Below are 19,932 nucleotides of genomic sequence, written 5' to 3' on the forward strand. Positions count from 1 at the left end.
TTTTTACAGATGAACACGTTTTAAAAGTTTAAGTACAAAGTAAAAATAATAATCATACTACAATATACATTTTTTTATATTATGTATATTTTATTGTTATTTTTGTATACAATCGCGGCTAGGAAATAACAAGTTTAAAACCTTTTTTTACTGGTAGATCTTATAACATTTTGTTTAACCACACGTCCACACTAGATATGTATTATAATATTCTTTTTAAAATTGCTCACGAGTTACTGTTTATTACAAATTACAATATACCTGCAGTTACTGTTCATCTGTTCAAAATAAAATAGTTTCATATCCTACAGAGAATATTTTTTTTATTATAAAATAAATCGCCGTTTATAATATTTTAAGACTCACAACTATAAAAAAAAAAAATGCTATTAATACCTTATATACATACCTTTCTAAATTAATATTGTTTTTTTTCATTGATTCAAATTTTAATGTATTAGTTATTATTATACCAAGGACTTTTATGCACTAAAAAATTACATTTTTTCATTATAATTATTTTACTTAAATCAATTTTCTATTATGTATCTATATAATATATAACAATAATACAGCTAATACAAATTTAATCTAATGTATATAACCATTTATCACTAATATTAAAATTATTCTCTAATTACCTTATGACAGATTTATAGTTTAATATAATTTATTGTTGATTTGAAAAATATTTACCAAGGTAGGTACTTGATTTTTGATAAACTATCAAAATATGCACTAAAATCTTTGAGTGTTTGATCATTGACGTTATGAAATGTATTGTGTACTTACTGAGCATACGATAAAGTTAACCAGAATAAATATGGAAATATATAAAAGTCCTTGCTCTAGTTATTACACTCATTATTTATTTAAATTTTTTAAATTTATTTGTACATACAAATATGAATGGACTCTTTGGTGAAGCTTATAAACTCGAAACTATACAGAACCAATTTACACTCAATTTGACACCTTAAGACTCAAGGAGTGTTTATATAGCATTATTTTCAACTCCTATAGGTTGCTATAGAATAGCTTACACATAAATTTCGGTTTAGACTACGAAAATGAAATATTTTTTGTTTGTATTTAACATTTTAATCATATATGATTGCCATTAGTTGAAAAAATAGATAATGTTGTTAAATTTTTTTTTAAAAAATAAAATAATATTTAATTTGTTGTTTGTCCTTAAAATATGCACCAAAGTCAATGTCTGTATGTTCTTAGTTTATAGATTCAAAAATTACTCGACCAATTTTAATGAAAATTTTAAATATTGGTCTTAGAAAAATTAAAAAAGTAGTTTGAATCATATATTATAATATATGTATTTTTTTAAATATACCCAGTGTCAAAGGCAAATTGCCTATCTCAATTGAATTATTTAATAAAACGAAGTATAAACAAAGATCGAGGTATATCATTATAGTACTATATTTTATTATGTTCATTGTCGGGGTATACACTATACACTATACAGGTTATACAGCTAGTAATAGAAAAAAATCAAACAATAAAAACTTTTTACTTTACTGGATATTCCTAATGGCGACATTATTCCATTACGTATTTGCTTTCTTCGTTAAAAAAACTACGAGATTTATTTGTTGAATTATAAATTTATTGAAATGGGCACAATTTTAAAAGCTAAAAAACAATTCAAATTATAAACTTTTATTTTTCTTGGATCTAATTTATGGAGTTTTACGTCATTTTTATTTTCTTGAGCAGATAAAAATATAACAATATGTTAATATATAATGAATAAGTATATTATACCTGCATGTATATTGTGTATATGTAATTTTAAATTTATGTATGTAGTATATATTAACATGTGATGAATGCGATGAACGTGATGTTGAATAAAAATATACAGACGCGTTTATGGAATGATATACTTATATATTACACTGTAAATATCCTAGTGCAGTATAATACTTACTTTAAGTTTTGTTATTATCATTAAAAATACAATTCATATTATATTGCATTATATTACCGTACTTACGCTATTATATAAATATAAATACACCTATGAAGACTTATATCTACCTACACATTATATGATTCATTTTAACCGAATTAACAAAATAATAAAAATTGCACTTTTAGAGTAGATAATTATTTAACAAGCTATAGATACAAAGTTTTATGGACCCGAAATGGAAACTAATACAACAAATAATTGGAGTTGGGATAATATTGTAAAAAGTAAGAATATATTTTTATTATTATATTATTATTTATTTTACAATACACTGTTTTAGTTTTTTTATTTACGCATTGAAAATATTTTTTTTATGATATACACAATACATTTTCTTTAGATTGAATACTTAATATTAATGTACCTTAAAATTTAGTAGGTACCTATTTTTTTTTTATTATTCTCGGTTATTTTAAAAATATACAAAATTTAAATTTAATTTTGAATTAAAAATTTAATAATTACACATATATTTAAAATTATTACAATATCCAACTAATATAATATATAATTTTAAATGCATTATTTTACATAGTATTTACGAATATGATAGGTAAGTTCATAAACTTAGATTAACTGATATATGTATAACATTGGTACAATGGTTTAGATGTTCTTTGTCTCACACATCCGGAAAAGTTTTGGATGCATGATGAATCTATGACATGGACTCATCGTTTTTGCGCGCAAGTACTTTCGTATGGAGAAATACCGAAACATGTAGCATTTATATTGGACGGTAATAGACGTTATAGTAAGAAAAATTGTATTTCTATGCAACAAAGCTTTGCAAAAGGGTGAGTTAAAATTGTAATAAAATATTTAAAAAAATATTTAAGCCTAATCTTTGAGTAATGTCTATTTTGTACTATGAAAATTGGTACTAAATCATTTAAATCATCATTACCTATTTACTTTTTTTTCTATCAGTTATTATTATATTTGTTTTATATTTTTAACGTAATATAAAAAAATAATAAATATCTTTATTTTAATTTTAGTATGATTACCTACATAGGTAATAGAATATTTTTATTTTATATTTATTAATTTATGTACCTATACACAATTAAACAATTTATATTTGCAAGTAAAATCTAAGTTATTATGTACAAATTTAAATTATTATAAGTTGTAGCTACATGAATACTTGAATATAATATGTATACATTTAGTAAGTTTGGGCAGATATGTAGCTATGTAGATATTAGCCGTAGCTGGAAGGTATAGACTATAGACATATCACAGAATACGAACATCGAGCATATTATTCTGATGTTCATAGTAAAGACTATAGAGTGTGAGTTTAAATGTCTTAAAAAATAAGAAATGCTTTAAAAAAATACAATTTAATGTAGATACTCATAAAATAAAACTCATAAAAATACCCTTATATTTTTTTAAATATAATGTTAAATAAAAAGGATTAAACAATAAATGATTCGTGTTATTTAAATTGGAATAATTTGACATTATCGTGATTAATGCAAGTCATAAATAAAACGATCTATATAATATTATATTTATATTATATTATACTATGGTATATATATTTGCCATATTTTTTTATGTATTATTTATAGGTTTGACAAAATATTTGAAACAATACAATGGTGCTTACATTTAGGTATAAAAGAAGTTACTGTAAACACGTCCAGTTTAAATAACTTTAAGAGAACACAAGAAGAAATCAATGCATTGTTTGATGAAATCAAAACATTTTTAAAAAGGTATAGAGTTAAGTGTCTGATAAAATACTAATTTTTATTATTAACTTTGTAAGAACTAATGATTTAATAGGTCCCTATAATTAAGTCGGACCCAATCATAAATTTAAATGTAAAGCATAAAAATTTAAAATAGTAATACATCATATTATAACATTTTAAGCTTTCTATCTAGGCACCTATTGTCTGTATATTTGTCTTTAATGACAGTCGAAAATATTAAATACTTAATTTATAAATTAAAATTCCAATTTATTCTTTATGGCTAAATGATTCGCTTTTTTACCTATTTAAATTTAAAACATTGTAAAAAAAGATTGAGTCTATAGTGCGATATTAACATGTAATATATATATATATTATGATCAAATAATTGAAAATTTTGTGGATGCCTTTATAAGTTATATTATCTCTTTACTTAGGTATCTAAGGTATCTTACTTAACTGTTTATAATTCTATAATATCTATGTTATAATAATTAATGTTTATAAGTTTTAATAAGGTTATTAGTTAATTTAAATATTATAGTTATAATTTTGTTTTAGAGATATATTGAATGAACTAGGTGTATGTATAACATTTTTCGGTAACATCAGAACACTACCAGATGATATGGTTAAGGTATTAGAAAAATCAATGCTTATAACAAAACAAAACAACAAGATATCATTAAATATTGCATTTTCTTATACTGGTAATTTGAAATAATTACATTTAATTTTTAAATAAAATACTTAATTTATAATTGGATAATTGGATAAATGGATAAAGTATGTTTATATAATAAATAATATATTTAATTTATAATACTTACCTAATATATCTATTATTTTTTATGTATTTTATATTTATGTTCAATTAATTATTATTTTAATATTCATTGTGGTAATAATTTTCAAACTTATTATTCATAATAATTAATAAAAGACTAACTAGTAATTAGTCTGAAATTAATAATAATTTATTATTATAGTTGTTATTTGTATACTATAAAAATAAATTTGTTTTTTACATTTCTTTTGACATTTTATATGATATGTAAATAATGAATTGAATTATATTAAAAATGTTTTATTATTGTATATTTGTATGTATTGTTAAATAATAATTTATTTAACAATAAAATAAATAAATAAATTTATATAGAAAAAATTAAAAATTACTTTTTTTATTTGTATTGTATAAAACTACAATCCATATTAATAATATTTTAACTATTTTTTTCAGGACATGATGAATTAACAAATGCATTCAATCATATATCTAATGGTATTAAAAATAATGATTTGGAGGAATCAGATTTATCAGTTGAAATATTAAATAACTGTATGTATACCTATCCGTCCCCACCACCTGATTTATTAGTATGTACATCTGGTGAGACTAAATTGAATGATTTCATGTTATGGCAGGTAAATTAATAGTTCTTGAAAATATGTTTTGTTTAAAGAAACTGGGAAACTGCAATTTTAAATTAATTTTTTAAAATATTTTTTTCAGTGTGCTTACAGTTACATTTATTTTACATCAGTCTTATGGCCAGAGTTTACTGCGTGGGACTTTATGATTGCTATTTTTATGTACCAAAGAAATATTAAAGCATTTATACGTTATAAAATACCAACTAAAAGATTGAGTTCAAGGGTTGAACAATTTGTTGAAAATGTACATCAAAACCGGTTAAATAGTCTTTTTACAATTGCGTGAAAATATTAAAATTGGTGTTATTTTTAAATTCATAAAATTAAATTTTATTATAAAATAAATATCTATCTATATTCTATTCATTTATATCAGGGATTGGCATTCGGCCCGCGTGCCTTTTTTATCTGTCCTCCGCTATATTTTAAAATTACGGGAGATGTTAAACTGCGACAAAATTACACCTTTTCTAAAAGTCGATATGTGAACTTCGAAAAAACAAAAAAATTAACATTATACAAACTGCGACAATTTATTTGATATGTATAATATAATAAATACTATGTACATAACCGATACGATAACACATACACGTTAATCATTTAATTAAATATATATATGTTATGGTATTAGTATAGCTATAGATGATGTACCAAAAATGATTTTTCTTGTAGAGTAATATTTTCGTTGTTTAAGACCAATTTGGCTCCGCATTTTTTCTTATTTAAACAAATTCATGTCGAATAACCGCTTATTTTGGAACTATATTTAATTTTATAAATTTAAAATTGTTTAGCACCAATAATTGTTTGCCGTTTTGGTTAAACATTTGTGTAAATTCCATTTTAAATACAATATTACACGACATATCACGTACTAACTTAACTTGTGATAATCTTGTACTTGTGAATTGTGAAGGAGCCGATATTTAGTATATTGCGTTAAAGCTTAAAAACAAATTTGGATTTTTCTTACAAACTTGTCTCCAACATAACATATTAATTAAATTACATATGTACAAAATAACACATAGGTATATATGATGCAATTATATACCTAATACCTATGTATGTTATCGTATCCGGTTTGTAAATAGTACATATATATATTATATATTTATACAAGGTCGGATTAAAAACATATTGGGCCCTTTTGACATAAAAAAGTTTTACAAAGCCGCTCGCTACGCTCGCAGAAGGATACATTTTTCTAACTATTTTACAAACTGACAAAAGCATTATAAAATCAATATATGTAATTTATGTCTATAAAACAACCAATTATAATATATAATAAGAGTAAAAAGTTAATACTTCATATTTCATTAATTTTAATTCAAATTTTCATAGTAACTTTTAAATTTATTAACAGTATACTTATTTACAACAAATATTAAACAAAAGTTAATATATAAAACAAAAACTATTTTATCAAATACATTTTTTCCTTGCTTTGCTTGAAGTCAAATCTTTTAGTACTTAATTTAAGTCTAATGATTTTAACAAACGTATTTGTTTTATTTTAACGGGTTAACCATAATACGTTATATACAAGGATTAAGGAGACAATGTAGTAACAGTACTTTTAACCTATAAGATTACTTAAAAACTACAAAAAAAACATAGTATTATATGTATTTATCGTCGATACCATACTTTTATTGTTTAAAATAAATTCGATTTCAGGCTTGTAGCCGACTTTTAACAATGAATCCGCATTGGTGAGTATTTACAATTATTCGTAATTTAGCAAAAGTTATCCAACCTTGGATCACGATACCAGTTAAACATTCTGGATCGGAAATCAGAATATGTACACCGTACTGTAAGAGAGACAAAATAAAATTATATTTATATCAAATGTTTCAAAAAATTAATAAGATTATTATTATATTTACCTGAGTTTTAAGTTTTTGGTCAGCGACTGAATTTATTTTAAACAATGGTTCACATGTTATCGCAGTATTTGTAATTAAACGACTTACAACATTGTAAACATTGTTGACACGTTGTAACGTGGGTACAACGATTATGGCAAGTGGGTCGGAATACTCAGAACGATGACCGTCATCATTTATTTCAGATAAATGTTTAAGTATACAGTTAAATATTGGTACAACAAAAGCTGTCTGATAAATAACATAAATATATTTTTTACCAATTAATATAATAAACACTGCAAGTTTAACTGAGTAGCAGAAGTTTGTATATTATGGTCATTACAGGAATATGGGATACTTCTTTAATAGTAAAAAAAAAAAAAAAAATTGAAAACATGGTTTGTAAGTTTATAAAAATTTAAATAAATTCATTATTAATTGAAAAATGGTTGGGACATGCTTGGTGAATCACCCGGCAGATCCGTAATTTAAGGGGGCGTTGGGAGCAATCGACCGCCCCCCCTAGTGATCGTATTGTAGTAACTAATAAATAATAAAAAATATAAAAATTTGAATTCTAATTATATGATCAATTATGATGGCCACCGTTTCGGTAAGTAACCGATTACGTCACTACGATGAAAAAAGTTTTTGTACATTTTTTAAGCCTCAACTATTCTGCTAAAGGTTAATTGCCCCCTCCCCCTCCCTAAAAATAAACACTGATTTACGTGCCTATCACTCGGTATAACAAAAATAAATTTAATGGGCCATTTCAAATTCGTTTATACTATAAATATTTGTACTTACAGTTTTCCCTGAACCGGTTGGTGTTCTGGCTATTATATCTCTTCCACTCATAAGAATTGGTATTGCATAATTCTATATTATAGTTGTCTTTTGGCACTGAATGTCTGACAGATTGACAGACAGACTTGCATGGATACCATTATACTTCATTGTTGTTTGCATTTCTCTTTAAACTCCACGTTATTCATTCCATTTACTGTCACCTTCTGTATCTTATTGCTATTTGAAATTGTATGGATTTTTTTAAAATTTGATGAAATTGAAGCCGATTTATTTATAATCTGCTCAAGACTACTATCAGTTCCACTACTACCAGGAGTACAATGATCTATAATAATCATTTATTAAATTATAATTTTTTTTTCATTCCCCAGACATCTATAAAATTGTAAAGCTTCGTTGGTCATTGACTAACGTAATTTATAACCATTTTTCAGGCAGTTATTTATAATAAGTAGCTATTAATATATTTTATAATTACCGATGTTTGAATTTTGTTCGAGATCAGAGTATCAGACTCAACATCCCTTTCCATATCTGTAGTATTTTCATATATTTTAATAACACAGTAATGTTTGCCATATTGATTTTTCATAAACATAAAATATTGTTTATAATTATTAGTTCTGCCAATTTAGGAGATACATAACATTTATACATTTTTCTACGTATTTTCTTATATATATATATAAATCTTAGTTATAAACACACCTACATACTATAGAACAAAATTGGTCTACCCAATTATTTCGTGCTGGACACACCACTGGAAGAAGTATAATATTTTATTAAATTACAATTAATGTAGAAACAATTTACAAAAATACGTTAAGACTTTTTTTTTCATTAAAACATTACCATTTCACAGGTAAGTGATGTTATATCATCATTTTCATCAAGGGTTGTTGTAAGAAGTATTATATAAAAAAAAAAAAATCACTGGTCACTAATCAAAATAACGTATAAGACTGCATCATATAATATGAACTAGTGTTGTTATCATAAAACATTTACATCAAAACAATTTATTAGTATAAACGTATTGTTATTATTAGCTATACGTTGATAGTCCAATAATAATTAGGTATTGTAAATGAAAAATGAGTTTATAATACATTTATACAAATAAAATGATGCGTGCTTATAGCTTTAAAATTTAATTTTAAATTATTAGCTACCTAACCTATGTGAAGTGACAAAACTATAATCACTACTCAGTCTTGCAATATCTATTTTCACTTTTTTTAAAACTGTTTTTGGTATTGTTATTAATTATTATTATACGTAGTTACTATATTATAGTGTATAATAAGGTGCTATAAATTATAATCAAATAATATTTGATAAATATAAATCAAATAACTACAATAAATGACTACAAAATAGTTTTCAAATATTCGTCTCTTCGTTATTTTAATAAATTTGGTATATATTTGAACTTAAAATACTTATTAAAAAAATTGTAACTACGTATTTTTGATGTTTTGTAACTATGGTAGGAATAACTAGTGAGAAAAATCGTATATTTAATTGCCAAGTTTCTTCACTCAAAAATAAAAATTTGATCATAAATAAACTTTAGAATAAAATTGAAAAATTTCAATTTGTATTGCAAATAATTGCAAATATTTTAAAATTATAGCATTTCTAAAAAATGCTAAATAAATATTTTAAGAAAATTAAATATACATTATATTTATTTTTAATAAATTATCACAAAAATACGAAATCGATTTTGCCAAAAACTGGTTTTCCAAAAAATTTCTATTTTCACTAATTTTTTTATTTTGTTTTTCCCGATTAAAGAATAGTACTATGGGGATTTTTTACTTTTTATCTCCTAAAGTACCTACTATTTACTAAATCAGTGTTTCTTAACCTTTTTGATTTCACAGAACATAATCAAAAAATAATAAAATAAAAGCATTTTTTACTATAAATAGTGAGCACAGAAAAAATACACTTTTTACATATTAATAAGTACATTATTACATTCATCGTTTGGTTTAAAATCAAAAAATGATTATAACTAAGATAATTATTATTATATCGAATAATTTTATCGACAGTCAAAATTGAATTCGAATATCGATACAGAAAATGTTTGATATAATGATATACGATAAGTATATAATATATCGTTACCATATCTACGACATAAATATACAGATATTAATAATCCCTAGATTTATTTCATAAAATGTTTAATTAACAATAACACTTCACACTTTACACAACAAAAAATTAACACAAAAAATTTAAAAGTAAACAGCGCCAAGGTTCTCGCCGGACCACGCCTGAGGTTGATACCGTGACTACTGTGGCCAGAAAAATAAGGCGTCGCGTGACCAGCAAGTTCAACAGCGGTCGTGCCACTCAAGTGGACGTGATGGAGACGACGGTCGAGTCGTCGAAGCCGACCTGCGATAAGCCTCACGCTCCGCGACAGTCCGCCGTATCCAAGTTGCCGGCCAAGAAGACTCACCGACGAGTGTCCAAATCGGCGTCCCGCGTCACCCACTTGCAGCGTTATGGCTGCATGAAATTTCCTTGGTGGTTGGACGATAACGTCCAAACCTACATGGAGTTGATGGACGCGAGGGAGTTGCAGGATATAAACTGCAGAAGCTCTCGAGTAAAACGAAAAGAACAAAGACGATCCAGCCTAAAGACCGCCATATTCGGTTAAAACTACAAACTAAAATCTAAATGTCTAGGACCTAGGGTGAATAGTAAAATTGCATAAAAATTAAATTTTTTGATTATTTATCTGGATATTTAGTAAAATGCTTGATTTGAATATATGCCTACGACATATGCATATTAATTTTTATATGAACTTTCTAGTCTACAATTGTTTTCTAATGTTATAATATTTTTGAGTAGTATGAAAGATTTTTTAAATAAACTGAAAATAAAAAAAGTTCGTCACCTAAAAGTACCTTATACTTGCCAAACTAAAGTCCTTGTTTATTCAATAATAATAATAATTTATAGGTAACGTTAAATGTAAGGCGCCTTAAATATTATACATGACTATTATTACCATTTTCAATTAGTCATAGGTACTTAATTGTTCGAAAGTAGTATTTAGATTATGTTTACGGACATATTTGGTTTTCATTTCTAGTATATTATATAATATATTTATATTTTATTTTTCACCCAAGAAATCAACCTATATTATTATAGTAATATATACTTTTAAGTTCTATGGTAAAATAATAATGTGATATAATTACAGAAAACATTTAGTGAAGTATTTTTGAAATCATCAAATATATAATTATTATATTTTTGAACCTAAATAAAATATGCTTACGTTAATGTACTTTTTAAAACCTTACGTGGTAAACTACCGATTAAAAGACATAAGTATCTTATTTATAATAATTTTTATAAACTTTTAACTGTGTATGAACGGGTGTCGATCGATAGTACACAAGGCAAAAATTATGCAATGAACGCGCGCGCGAATTTTGGTAGTTTAACACAACGAACAGCAGCTATGATAATTTTTTCCATCACATTATTCTATTTTAAAAAATAAAATTGCATTACACTAAATGTCTTTTGCAGACACAAAGAAGATCGTAGAGGCAGAAGAAGACAATTGCACACCTCCGGCCGAACCGACACCGTTGATTTGCGTGGAGGAGAAAGTACCGGCGGCGACTACCAGCATTTCGCCTGGGGAGTCGCCGGTACAAGTACCCGCACCATGCAAACCAACGGTGCTAACGGTTAGGACGGAGGCGCAGCAAGCCCGCGCCCGGAAAAACCTTTTAAAATTAAAAGCAAAAATGAAAGAAAGAAAGGGGAAAACAAAGAACAGACCCGGAGGCCGATGACAATGACGTATGTGATGCTGTCCCTCGCTACCCTCTCCCCACCGTCCCTATGATGTACGTGACCCCCAGTGCCCCTCCTCCCGCCAATTCCCATTACATACGCTATGGGCCTCGCCACCCTCTAAACAGACATGATTTGTCAGTATTTTTCATATAATTAATGCGCCAAAAAAATTGAAATGCATAATGATAAATAACCTAACCTCGTGGGTGATACAATTTCGATTATTTATCCACACTTTCAATTTCAAAACATATTCAACATTACTGCTACCTATAAATGTTTGACAAACACCTGTAACGTCGAAACTATTATAGGTTGCTGTGATGGTGAGAATGTTTTAATTGTGTGAACTGTCAATCGCTATTGTATCATCCATTATTATTCGCATAGAACAGTACTAAGTTTTGTGTTCAACAACTCCTATCGCCATTTGATAGAATCATTAACAAATGTAGGTAATTGGATTAGCCTAGATTTTGTTCCAGCATGGAGTTATCTGTCTCCAAAACCGTTTCATCAAATTCTTTTTCGTCCATTATTTCCAGATTATTTGTGCGTATTTCAATTTCCGGTACATACTGAACGTCTGCGCTTGGTAACGAAATATTTTTATTCTCTTCCAGAATAAAATTTTCTGGGCTTAAAACTTCACCGTTACATTCTATATACTTCGTTGAAAATTTTCAATTTCTATTGTATTTATTTTTATACTTCCTACCCGTTTGTATATTATTAAAATATACGGGTACACTGCTCAAAATTATTACCAATTTGTTATATTTTATGTAGGTAGCTGTAGAAAAATATTTTTAACCTCATGAAGTGCAATTCATGCGCATGAATTCAAAATGTTTGTAGATTTTCTTCCTGCGTAACATTACACAAGTTTAAATATATATAAACATTAAACATGTACACCATGTCACCATACAAAGGTGTATAGGATTTTAAAATATATTTTATTGTAATTACTATTTATAGGTTAGACCAGTGCCAACATATAATTATGAAAAGGTTGAAAATTAATGCAATTTGAAGACTCTTCGACAATTGTCAGATAATTATCTACACAAATGACTATGTTATAAATATTTTAATTTAATTTGGATTTATTAAATTACAGGCGTGCCCGCGTGGGTCATAAAAATAAAGAAGGTAGTACAAACAGTATACTTTATCACTTGGAAAAATGTTTTTATATATTGTTTTTCATGTGCTACAAATCAAACGTTTAATAGTTCTATTCACTATAATTTTTGCTATCGACCTTTACAAAATATAACGGCACCGCAATATTTCAGATGACGGGACTGAATCAACCGCAGATACAGCTTATACGTGTCCACCCATCCATAATAGATAATTTGTTTGCATTCAAGTTTACGTTACGTTACCAAATTATAAATAAAATATTAATTTGTAAATGTTTATTTTAACTTTTCAGGTATTTGAATTACTAATTATTATTGTCATAACATGATTAAATCTAAAAAACATCATTCTTCATATTAACGTATAGGACTTAAGCCATTAATTTCAGCCATACAAATTTGACACCATCGCCAGAAATGTATACATGTGTAATAAACTACCTAATAAAATAATAACTATAGTATATGTACTATAATAATGGTAACAAAACTTACAGTTTTTATCAATGATTTTATGCGATTTCGTGTCATCAAAAATTTATTGCTTCTTGTCTCAGCAAAGAGTTTCCACCTTTATACCACTATCGCTATTAATTCAAATTAAATCCTATATACAAAATTCGTATACGCTTGTTCTTATTCCATTTAACGTTTATTAATTTTAATTATTTACATAACATTTTTTAATTTAAGGTCTTAAGGAACATGGTTCATGTGACATCAATTTGAATACTTGACAATTGTGATTTTTTATTTTATATTTTTACCTAGCCTACCTAGGCGTTTAGCATTAATTATTATTATTAATTATAGTATGTCTAATGTTTTTTTCTTCAAATAATGTTTTAAATGACCAAGCGGAGAGCGATGAATACATTTATTTTACAATGATTTGTTATAACACGGGTGAAAAACTATATAATTGTGATGTGTGCGAAAAGTACTTCTCTCAAAAAAGGAATTTGATCAGTCACTTACGGACGCACACGGTTGAACAACTGTACAACTGTAACGACAAGTCGTTTTCCCAAAACAACAATCTGATCAATCACCAGCGGATGCACACAGGTGAAAAGCCGTACCAATGTAACGCACGTGATTAGATGTTCTCTCAAAGTAGCAGTTTGACGGGATAATGACTCAAGCTAAACTTCTTGTCACATATATAGGTACCACAGCGGTACGGGTTTTCCGCGGGTGACTGGTCAAACTGCTACTTTGAGAGAGTATCTTAACACACACACGTTACACTGGTACGGCCTTTCGCCCGCGTGCGTCCGTTAGTATTTAATCAGATTGTTGTTTTGAGAAAACTACTTATCGCACATGTCACAGTTGTATGGGTTTTCACCCATGTGCGTCCGAAGGTGACTGATCAGAGCATGCTTCTTTGAGAGAAGTATACTTATCGCAAACGTTACACTGGTATACAGCTTTTCACCTGTGTGCGTCCGCTGGTGTTTAATCAGTTTGTTGTTTTGAGAAAACGACATGGGTATCGCACACGTCATGGTTGTACGGTTTTTCACCCGCGCGTGTGCGTCCGCAGTAGGCTGGCCAAAGCGCTTCTTCGACGGAACGATTTATCGCACACGTAACAGACGTATACGGTCTTTCATCCGCGTGTGTCCGCACGCCGGTGACTGGTTAAAGTGCTTCTTTAGGAGAAGTACTTATCGCACACGTCACAGTTATATGATTTTTCGCCGGTATGCATCCAGCACTGGTGCACCGTCAGTATACGCTATTACTGATTAACTCCTTGTCGCACATACGTCGCATGGGTATGATTTTTTTATCCGCGCACAGACGCGGGTGTAATGTCAACTCGCTGTTAGTAACAATCCTCGGATTATAAACGCCGCGTAGATAGGGTTTCTATCTCGTTCCTGTCTGTCGTTAGATGATGACTGTTTTGAGTAAATACCTCTTACAAGATTTCGTCACACGTATTTTTACAATTATACTGAATAATATATAACAATTATAGGTTCACTAATTATGTTATATGGAATTTAGATTCTAGGTAGAACAAAAAGTTCTTGAGAACGTCAGATTTTTAATATGCATTCTCAAAAAATAATATGCAAGTGCATAAAGTTCCGAGCCCTGCTCATTAGTTATTATCGATTATGGCCGTTATGGCCGTTAATCGTTAAACCGACATAAAATTTAGTTTTGACTTCTGGTTTTTACTTTTTGCAGTCAATTGAACGAATATTTAAACGTTCATGTCACCAACGGATTACTCAAATTAAGTACTGTAAACGTTAAAATTATTTTTTTTAATATGTTTATAGATTTTCGTTATCGAAAATAATAAGTATTTCCATTTGAAAATCAATAGCTGATAGTGTTTTATCTAATAGGGGGCAGTTAAAATAATTAAGATTATAACACAGTGTAAAACAGTAAAACCTAGAAGGTTTAAAAAAAATTATTCGAAAATCCTAATACTTATCGAAATATTGACCGATAAAAAAAATCACCCTGTATACCGACGTCCAACAATCCACAGAATAATCACATTCATCTTCTAGATACGTGTATGATAGGCGCAATTTCAATAAAAAAAAAACTGAGGGTGCTTAATCTCTTCATTTTTCTGATTGTAATAGTATAAAAAAATATTTGAGGATACTACTTTTAAAATTGGGGGTGCTAATACCCCCTAAGCGCCCCCTATTGGCGCCTATGCGTATACGTTCCGTTTTATACTTTTATCCGACACTTTAGAGTTCAAATTTTAATTTTCTAAAAGCATTTAAAGAGACGTGATACCTATCGCCTATAATCACCTGAAAGTAGCTATCACCCTCTAACAAATGTATAACATATTATAGAAATTTTGCATTTCAAACATTTTTGACGACAAATTTTAAGAGTAGCGCTGAGCCTTGAACGACACGTGGCCTGTAGACACATGATTGTTCACAGTACTCGGTGACCTGGCGTAGCCATGGCATCACAATATGGTAGAAAGACGAAGGTAGATCATTTTCAATGATTTCGTAAAGAAAATTGCAAACGGACTGTTTTTAAGGAGCTCAATACAGGTAGTTTTCTATGTTTATACATACAGACTGTATAAACGTGATTTTAATATAATACATTATTGACAGTTAAAAACTTAAAAATAATAAAATATTTTAAAGTATATTTAGCCTTATGGGCTATCGGACTATGGCTATAAGACTACGTGTTCACTTTATATTAGTGTTTTTAGTATTATTGGTTTTGAAACTATATTATGTTATGAAACCAGATATAGTTTTTAAAATTTTACACCCATTTGCAAATATTATTTTCCCTATAATAATCTATTTAAAACATAATACACTAGACGCCGCTAATAAGACTCACCGATATAAGGTTCAGTAGCTGATTAGACTCAAAATCTTCTGAACGGTCCGGACATATCCAAATACATAATAAAAAATTTGGTTATATTGATTGACGATTGTTTTCCCCATTTCGGTTATAACTCAAATTTCGTAAAAAAAAATTGTAGAAAATAAACATTTTTCGTTAAAATTTAGAATTAAATTGATTTTCAAAAAATATTATATATTTTTGTTGGTTATTACTGATTTTGATTAATGCTTTATAATGTATCTATAACAAATTTTATCGCATTTCACATTTATCTCAATAATCATTATTGTAGTGCTAGTTATAACTATACTAGAGCAGGAGTCGCCAACCTTTTCAAACAAGTTAGCTAATTTCAAAATTTTAAGTCCCGGTGGTCGACATTCAGGAGAATTTAGGTTTTTCTCTAGGAAGAGATTTGTTTGATGAGCAAAAAAAAAAAGGTGGAGAAATGGATATCGCTCTGATGTATAGTAGAGATGGAGTGTAGGTCACTATAATGGATGTGTTAAATTTGAATGCAATGACAGGTATCATTGTATACGAAAAAAGATTCTGAACGGAGATGATTTGTCAGTCTAGGATAATTATTAGTAGGATAGATTATATTATTACCTATATTTAAATTGTAATATATCATAATTTTAATCGATTTCGTAAAAAAATAAATTTCATACGCTCATTAAATTTTTTCTATATTGACGCTAGAATTTTTTTTTTTGGTCCATGAAAGTAAACTTATGGATAACCTTGTATTGGGTTTTTTAACCTTAGATATAAATTACAAAAATTTTATGAATTTTCCAACTTCAAAATTCCTTGCAAATTTTCGCGATTTTGACATATTTTATAAATATTTGAACTTTAAATGCTTATAAACAAAAATTGTGATTAACGATTTTTAATTTTTTTTTTTACTACGATAATTAAAATAACTTATCATAAACCTTGTATTAAATTTTAAAGATTTTTTGGATAGCCAATTTTTTTTTATAGTAATTTAAAAAAAAAACAACTTAGAAAAATCGAAAATTTCAATTGTCTTTAAATAGCTTAAAAGGTCAAAATATTAGGACAATTTAGTCCTGAATAAATAACGTTAATATAAACATTTTGTGAAAATTTCAAGTATTTACAATGATTCGTTTTCGAGTTACAGCAAAATATCAATTTTTTCAAAAACTGATTATGCGCAAAATTTCCTTTTCAAAGAGGGGCTGAAGTCAAAAATCAAAGCATTATTTCTACTCCAAATCGTGATGACAGACACAAAAATAATAATAAAAAAAAACATACATCATTGTAAAATCAATACATTCTTCACTTCGTTCAGAATCTAAAAGGTCTAAACTACAAAGAATAATTATTTGAGACTATTATAACTACGATAATTATTATTATATCGAATAATTTTATCGATAGTCAAAATTGAATATCGATAAAGAAAATGTTTGATATAATGATATATATACCGTTACCATCTCTACTACATAAACATACAGATATTTATAATCATTAGAAGGGCTTGGATTTTATAGCACTAAAAATAAATGAAATTTGCGCTATAATATGACTTAAAAAATCGTTAAATAAGCGCTATAACATGCCCTAAACACATGAAAAATAGAAAAAGTAAAAATGTATTCTGTTCATAATTAAAAAAAACTTAATATATTTTTAATAACTGACTATTTAAAAATAGACTTTAATATGAACGAAAATATGGGTATTTTTCATGTATTCAAAAAAAAAAAAAAAATTAAAACAAATTACATTTTTATAATTTTCATACCACATAATATAAACTAAATTTATAAAAATACAAAATAAAACTTTATATTATGCAAATTAGTAAAAAATAGCACCAAATCTTGAAAAATAGCACTAAAAAATTAAAATACTTCAAATATGCAAAAAATAGCATTATAAAATTTCATATTTGGAGTCCCTGGTGCATAAAACAAATTTATAGTTCATTCTGCTATTTTTATCTGTATCCTATAATAATTATAAAATGCTATAAAATCCGAGCCCTGATCATTAGGAATATTTTTATAACATTTTAAAATTGCCTACGCTTTTATACATTTAACCACAAACACAAAATGAATACAATTTCAAAAGACAACTGCGCCACACGTAATAAGAAGCCCCAACAATCCTCTGTAGGCACAGCTATACAGAAACTGCAATGACTGTTTTCGACCGGACGGCGCCCGAGGTGGCTACCGTGGCTACCATGGCCAGAAAAATAAGGCGTCGCGTGACCTGCAAGCTCGACAGCGGTCGTGCCACTCAAGTGGACGTGACGGAGAAGACGGTCGAGTCACTGAAGCCGACCTGTGACAAGCCTCACGCTCGACGACGGTCCGCCGTTTCCAAGTTGCCAGTCAAGAAGACCCGCCGATAACGAGTGTCCAAATCCGCGTCCCACGGCACCCACTCGCAGCGTTATAGCTGCATGAAATTTCCCTGGTGATTGGACGATAACGTCCAAACTTACATGGAGTTGATGGACGCGAGGGAGTTGCAGGATAAACTGCAGAAGCTCTTGCGTAAAACGAAAAGAACAAAGACGATTGACAGGACTTTTGAAAAACACGACCTTAGAGTCCAGCCTTAAGACCGCCATATTCGGTTAAAACGCAAGGTGAAACTCACGCCGGAGCAAAGGTCTGGTAAGTCCGTCAATCGCCGAAACCACGCGGTAATAAGAGAAAGGTAGTCTAGTGCAATGTATCTCTCTACTGTACAGTATACAGGTGTTGAGTGGGTCACTATAACGGGTATCGTATTTTTTAATTCAATGATTTATAATATCGTTTTGTACGAAAAACCATATCTGAACAGTCAACCTATATTATATTACTAAAGTATATAATATTATTTCATGATGTGTTTTTTTTTTATATTCTTGTCAAAGTAATTTATTTTAATTTAATTTTTGCCGAAAACATTGCATTTATCATATTATTGATACTTATAATTATCAATTATTATAATGGTATTTATTTATATAATATTATATATACTAATATATTGTTATTAACTTTTGACTTAATATCACCTTTGTTGTATAACAATGTGAATAGGTTCATAGTTTAAATATAGGCAATAGCTTAAAATTAATCTGCATATTTTGAAAATTGTCATTGTGTATATCTTACTTACCTATATTATAAAAATGGATGTTGGTATATCCGTCCTAGATTAACATTTCACGGTTTGTTTCAAAAATGATGGTTCGCGTTGTCCGCAAAACGTTTGTAGCTATTGTAATAAATTCTTCAATAGCCCATTACGGTCCTCAAAAAATGGTTTTCACGCACCTACTAAAATAAATATAAACATAATTAGTCTAGTTGATTTGTATGTTACCTTGGTAACACAGATGAATAAAAAACAATTATTAATATTTATTATTAGAAATTAGTATTTAAATGAATATATTATATGTGTTTCGAACATAGATGCAATTTGTATCATAGCAAAATACAACTAATCTATCTATGGGCGCCTCATTTCGTCTGGAATTATTGTTTATGTACTCGGGTTACACTAAATGTTAAGCATTAGGCAATAATATTGAACACAGATGCATTTTTATGTGTAATAAAGTACACGGGAACATGCAGCTAACAAAATAAATAATAATATTCATAAAAATTGCAACTCCCTACAAAAATATATTTGAACTTTGTCAGTATTTAAACTTCTAA

General features: G+C 27.9%; 2 protein-coding genes across 2 annotated transcripts; one reads left to right on the top strand and one right to left on the bottom strand.

Annotated features, from left to right (window-relative positions):
* The first annotated feature begins 1,939 nt into the window (after window positions 1-1,939).
* On the top strand, window positions 1,940-5,490 carry LOC132931848 (dehydrodolichyl diphosphate synthase complex subunit DHDDS-like). Its single transcript, XM_060997893.1, has 6 exons — window positions 1,940-2,220; window positions 2,607-2,793; window positions 3,580-3,726; window positions 4,270-4,418; window positions 4,952-5,136; window positions 5,225-5,490. Exons 1-6 carry the CDS (start codon window positions 2,172-2,174, stop codon window positions 5,429-5,431), a joined length of 924 nt encoding a protein of 307 aa, XP_060853876.1. The 5' UTR covers window positions 1,940-2,171; the 3' UTR covers window positions 5,432-5,490.
* A 1,161-nt stretch (window positions 5,491-6,651) lies between these two features.
* On the bottom strand, window positions 6,652-8,411 carry LOC132918117 (ATP-dependent RNA helicase laf-1-like). Its single transcript, XM_060979215.1, has 4 exons — window positions 8,317-8,411; window positions 7,836-8,163; window positions 7,044-7,274; window positions 6,652-6,968 (listed from the first exon to the last, which is right to left on the bottom strand). The coding sequence occupies exons 2-4, from the start codon at window positions 7,884-7,886 to the stop codon at window positions 6,828-6,830; spliced, it is 423 nt and encodes a 140-aa protein (XP_060835198.1). The 5' UTR covers window positions 7,887-8,163; window positions 8,317-8,411; the 3' UTR covers window positions 6,652-6,827.
* Between the last annotated feature and the right edge of the window lie 11,521 nt (window positions 8,412-19,932).

The sequence above is a fragment of the Rhopalosiphum padi genome, chromosome 1, assembly GCF_020882245.1.
Source record: "Rhopalosiphum padi isolate XX-2018 chromosome 1, ASM2088224v1, whole genome shotgun sequence".
NCBI lineage: Eukaryota > Metazoa > Arthropoda > Insecta > Hemiptera > Aphididae > Rhopalosiphum > Rhopalosiphum padi.

Excerpts from the sequence above, each read along its gene's own strand:
- LOC132918117 (XM_060979215.1), bottom strand. The coding sequence starts at position 7,886 with ATGAGTGGAAGAGATATAATAGCCAGAACACCAACCGGTTCAGGGAAA. Across the intron at positions 7,275-7,835 it reads CAACCGGTTCAGGGAAAACT|ACAGCTTTTGTTGTACCAAT; the intron begins GTAAGTACAAAT and ends GTTATTTATCAG. Across the intron at positions 6,969-7,043 it reads ACCAAAAACTTAAAACTCAG|TACGGTGTACATATTCTGAT; the intron begins GTAAATATAATA and ends TCTCTCTTACAG.
- LOC132931848 (XM_060997893.1), top strand. The coding sequence starts at position 2,172 with ATGGAAACTAATACAACAAATAATTGGAGTTGGGATAATATTGTAAAA. Across the intron at positions 3,727-4,269 it reads ATCAAAACATTTTTAAAAAG|AGATATATTGAATGAACTAG; the intron begins GTATAGAGTTAA and ends ATTTTGTTTTAG. Across the intron at positions 5,137-5,224 it reads ATGATTTCATGTTATGGCAG|TGTGCTTACAGTTACATTTA; the intron begins GTAAATTAATAG and ends TATTTTTTTCAG.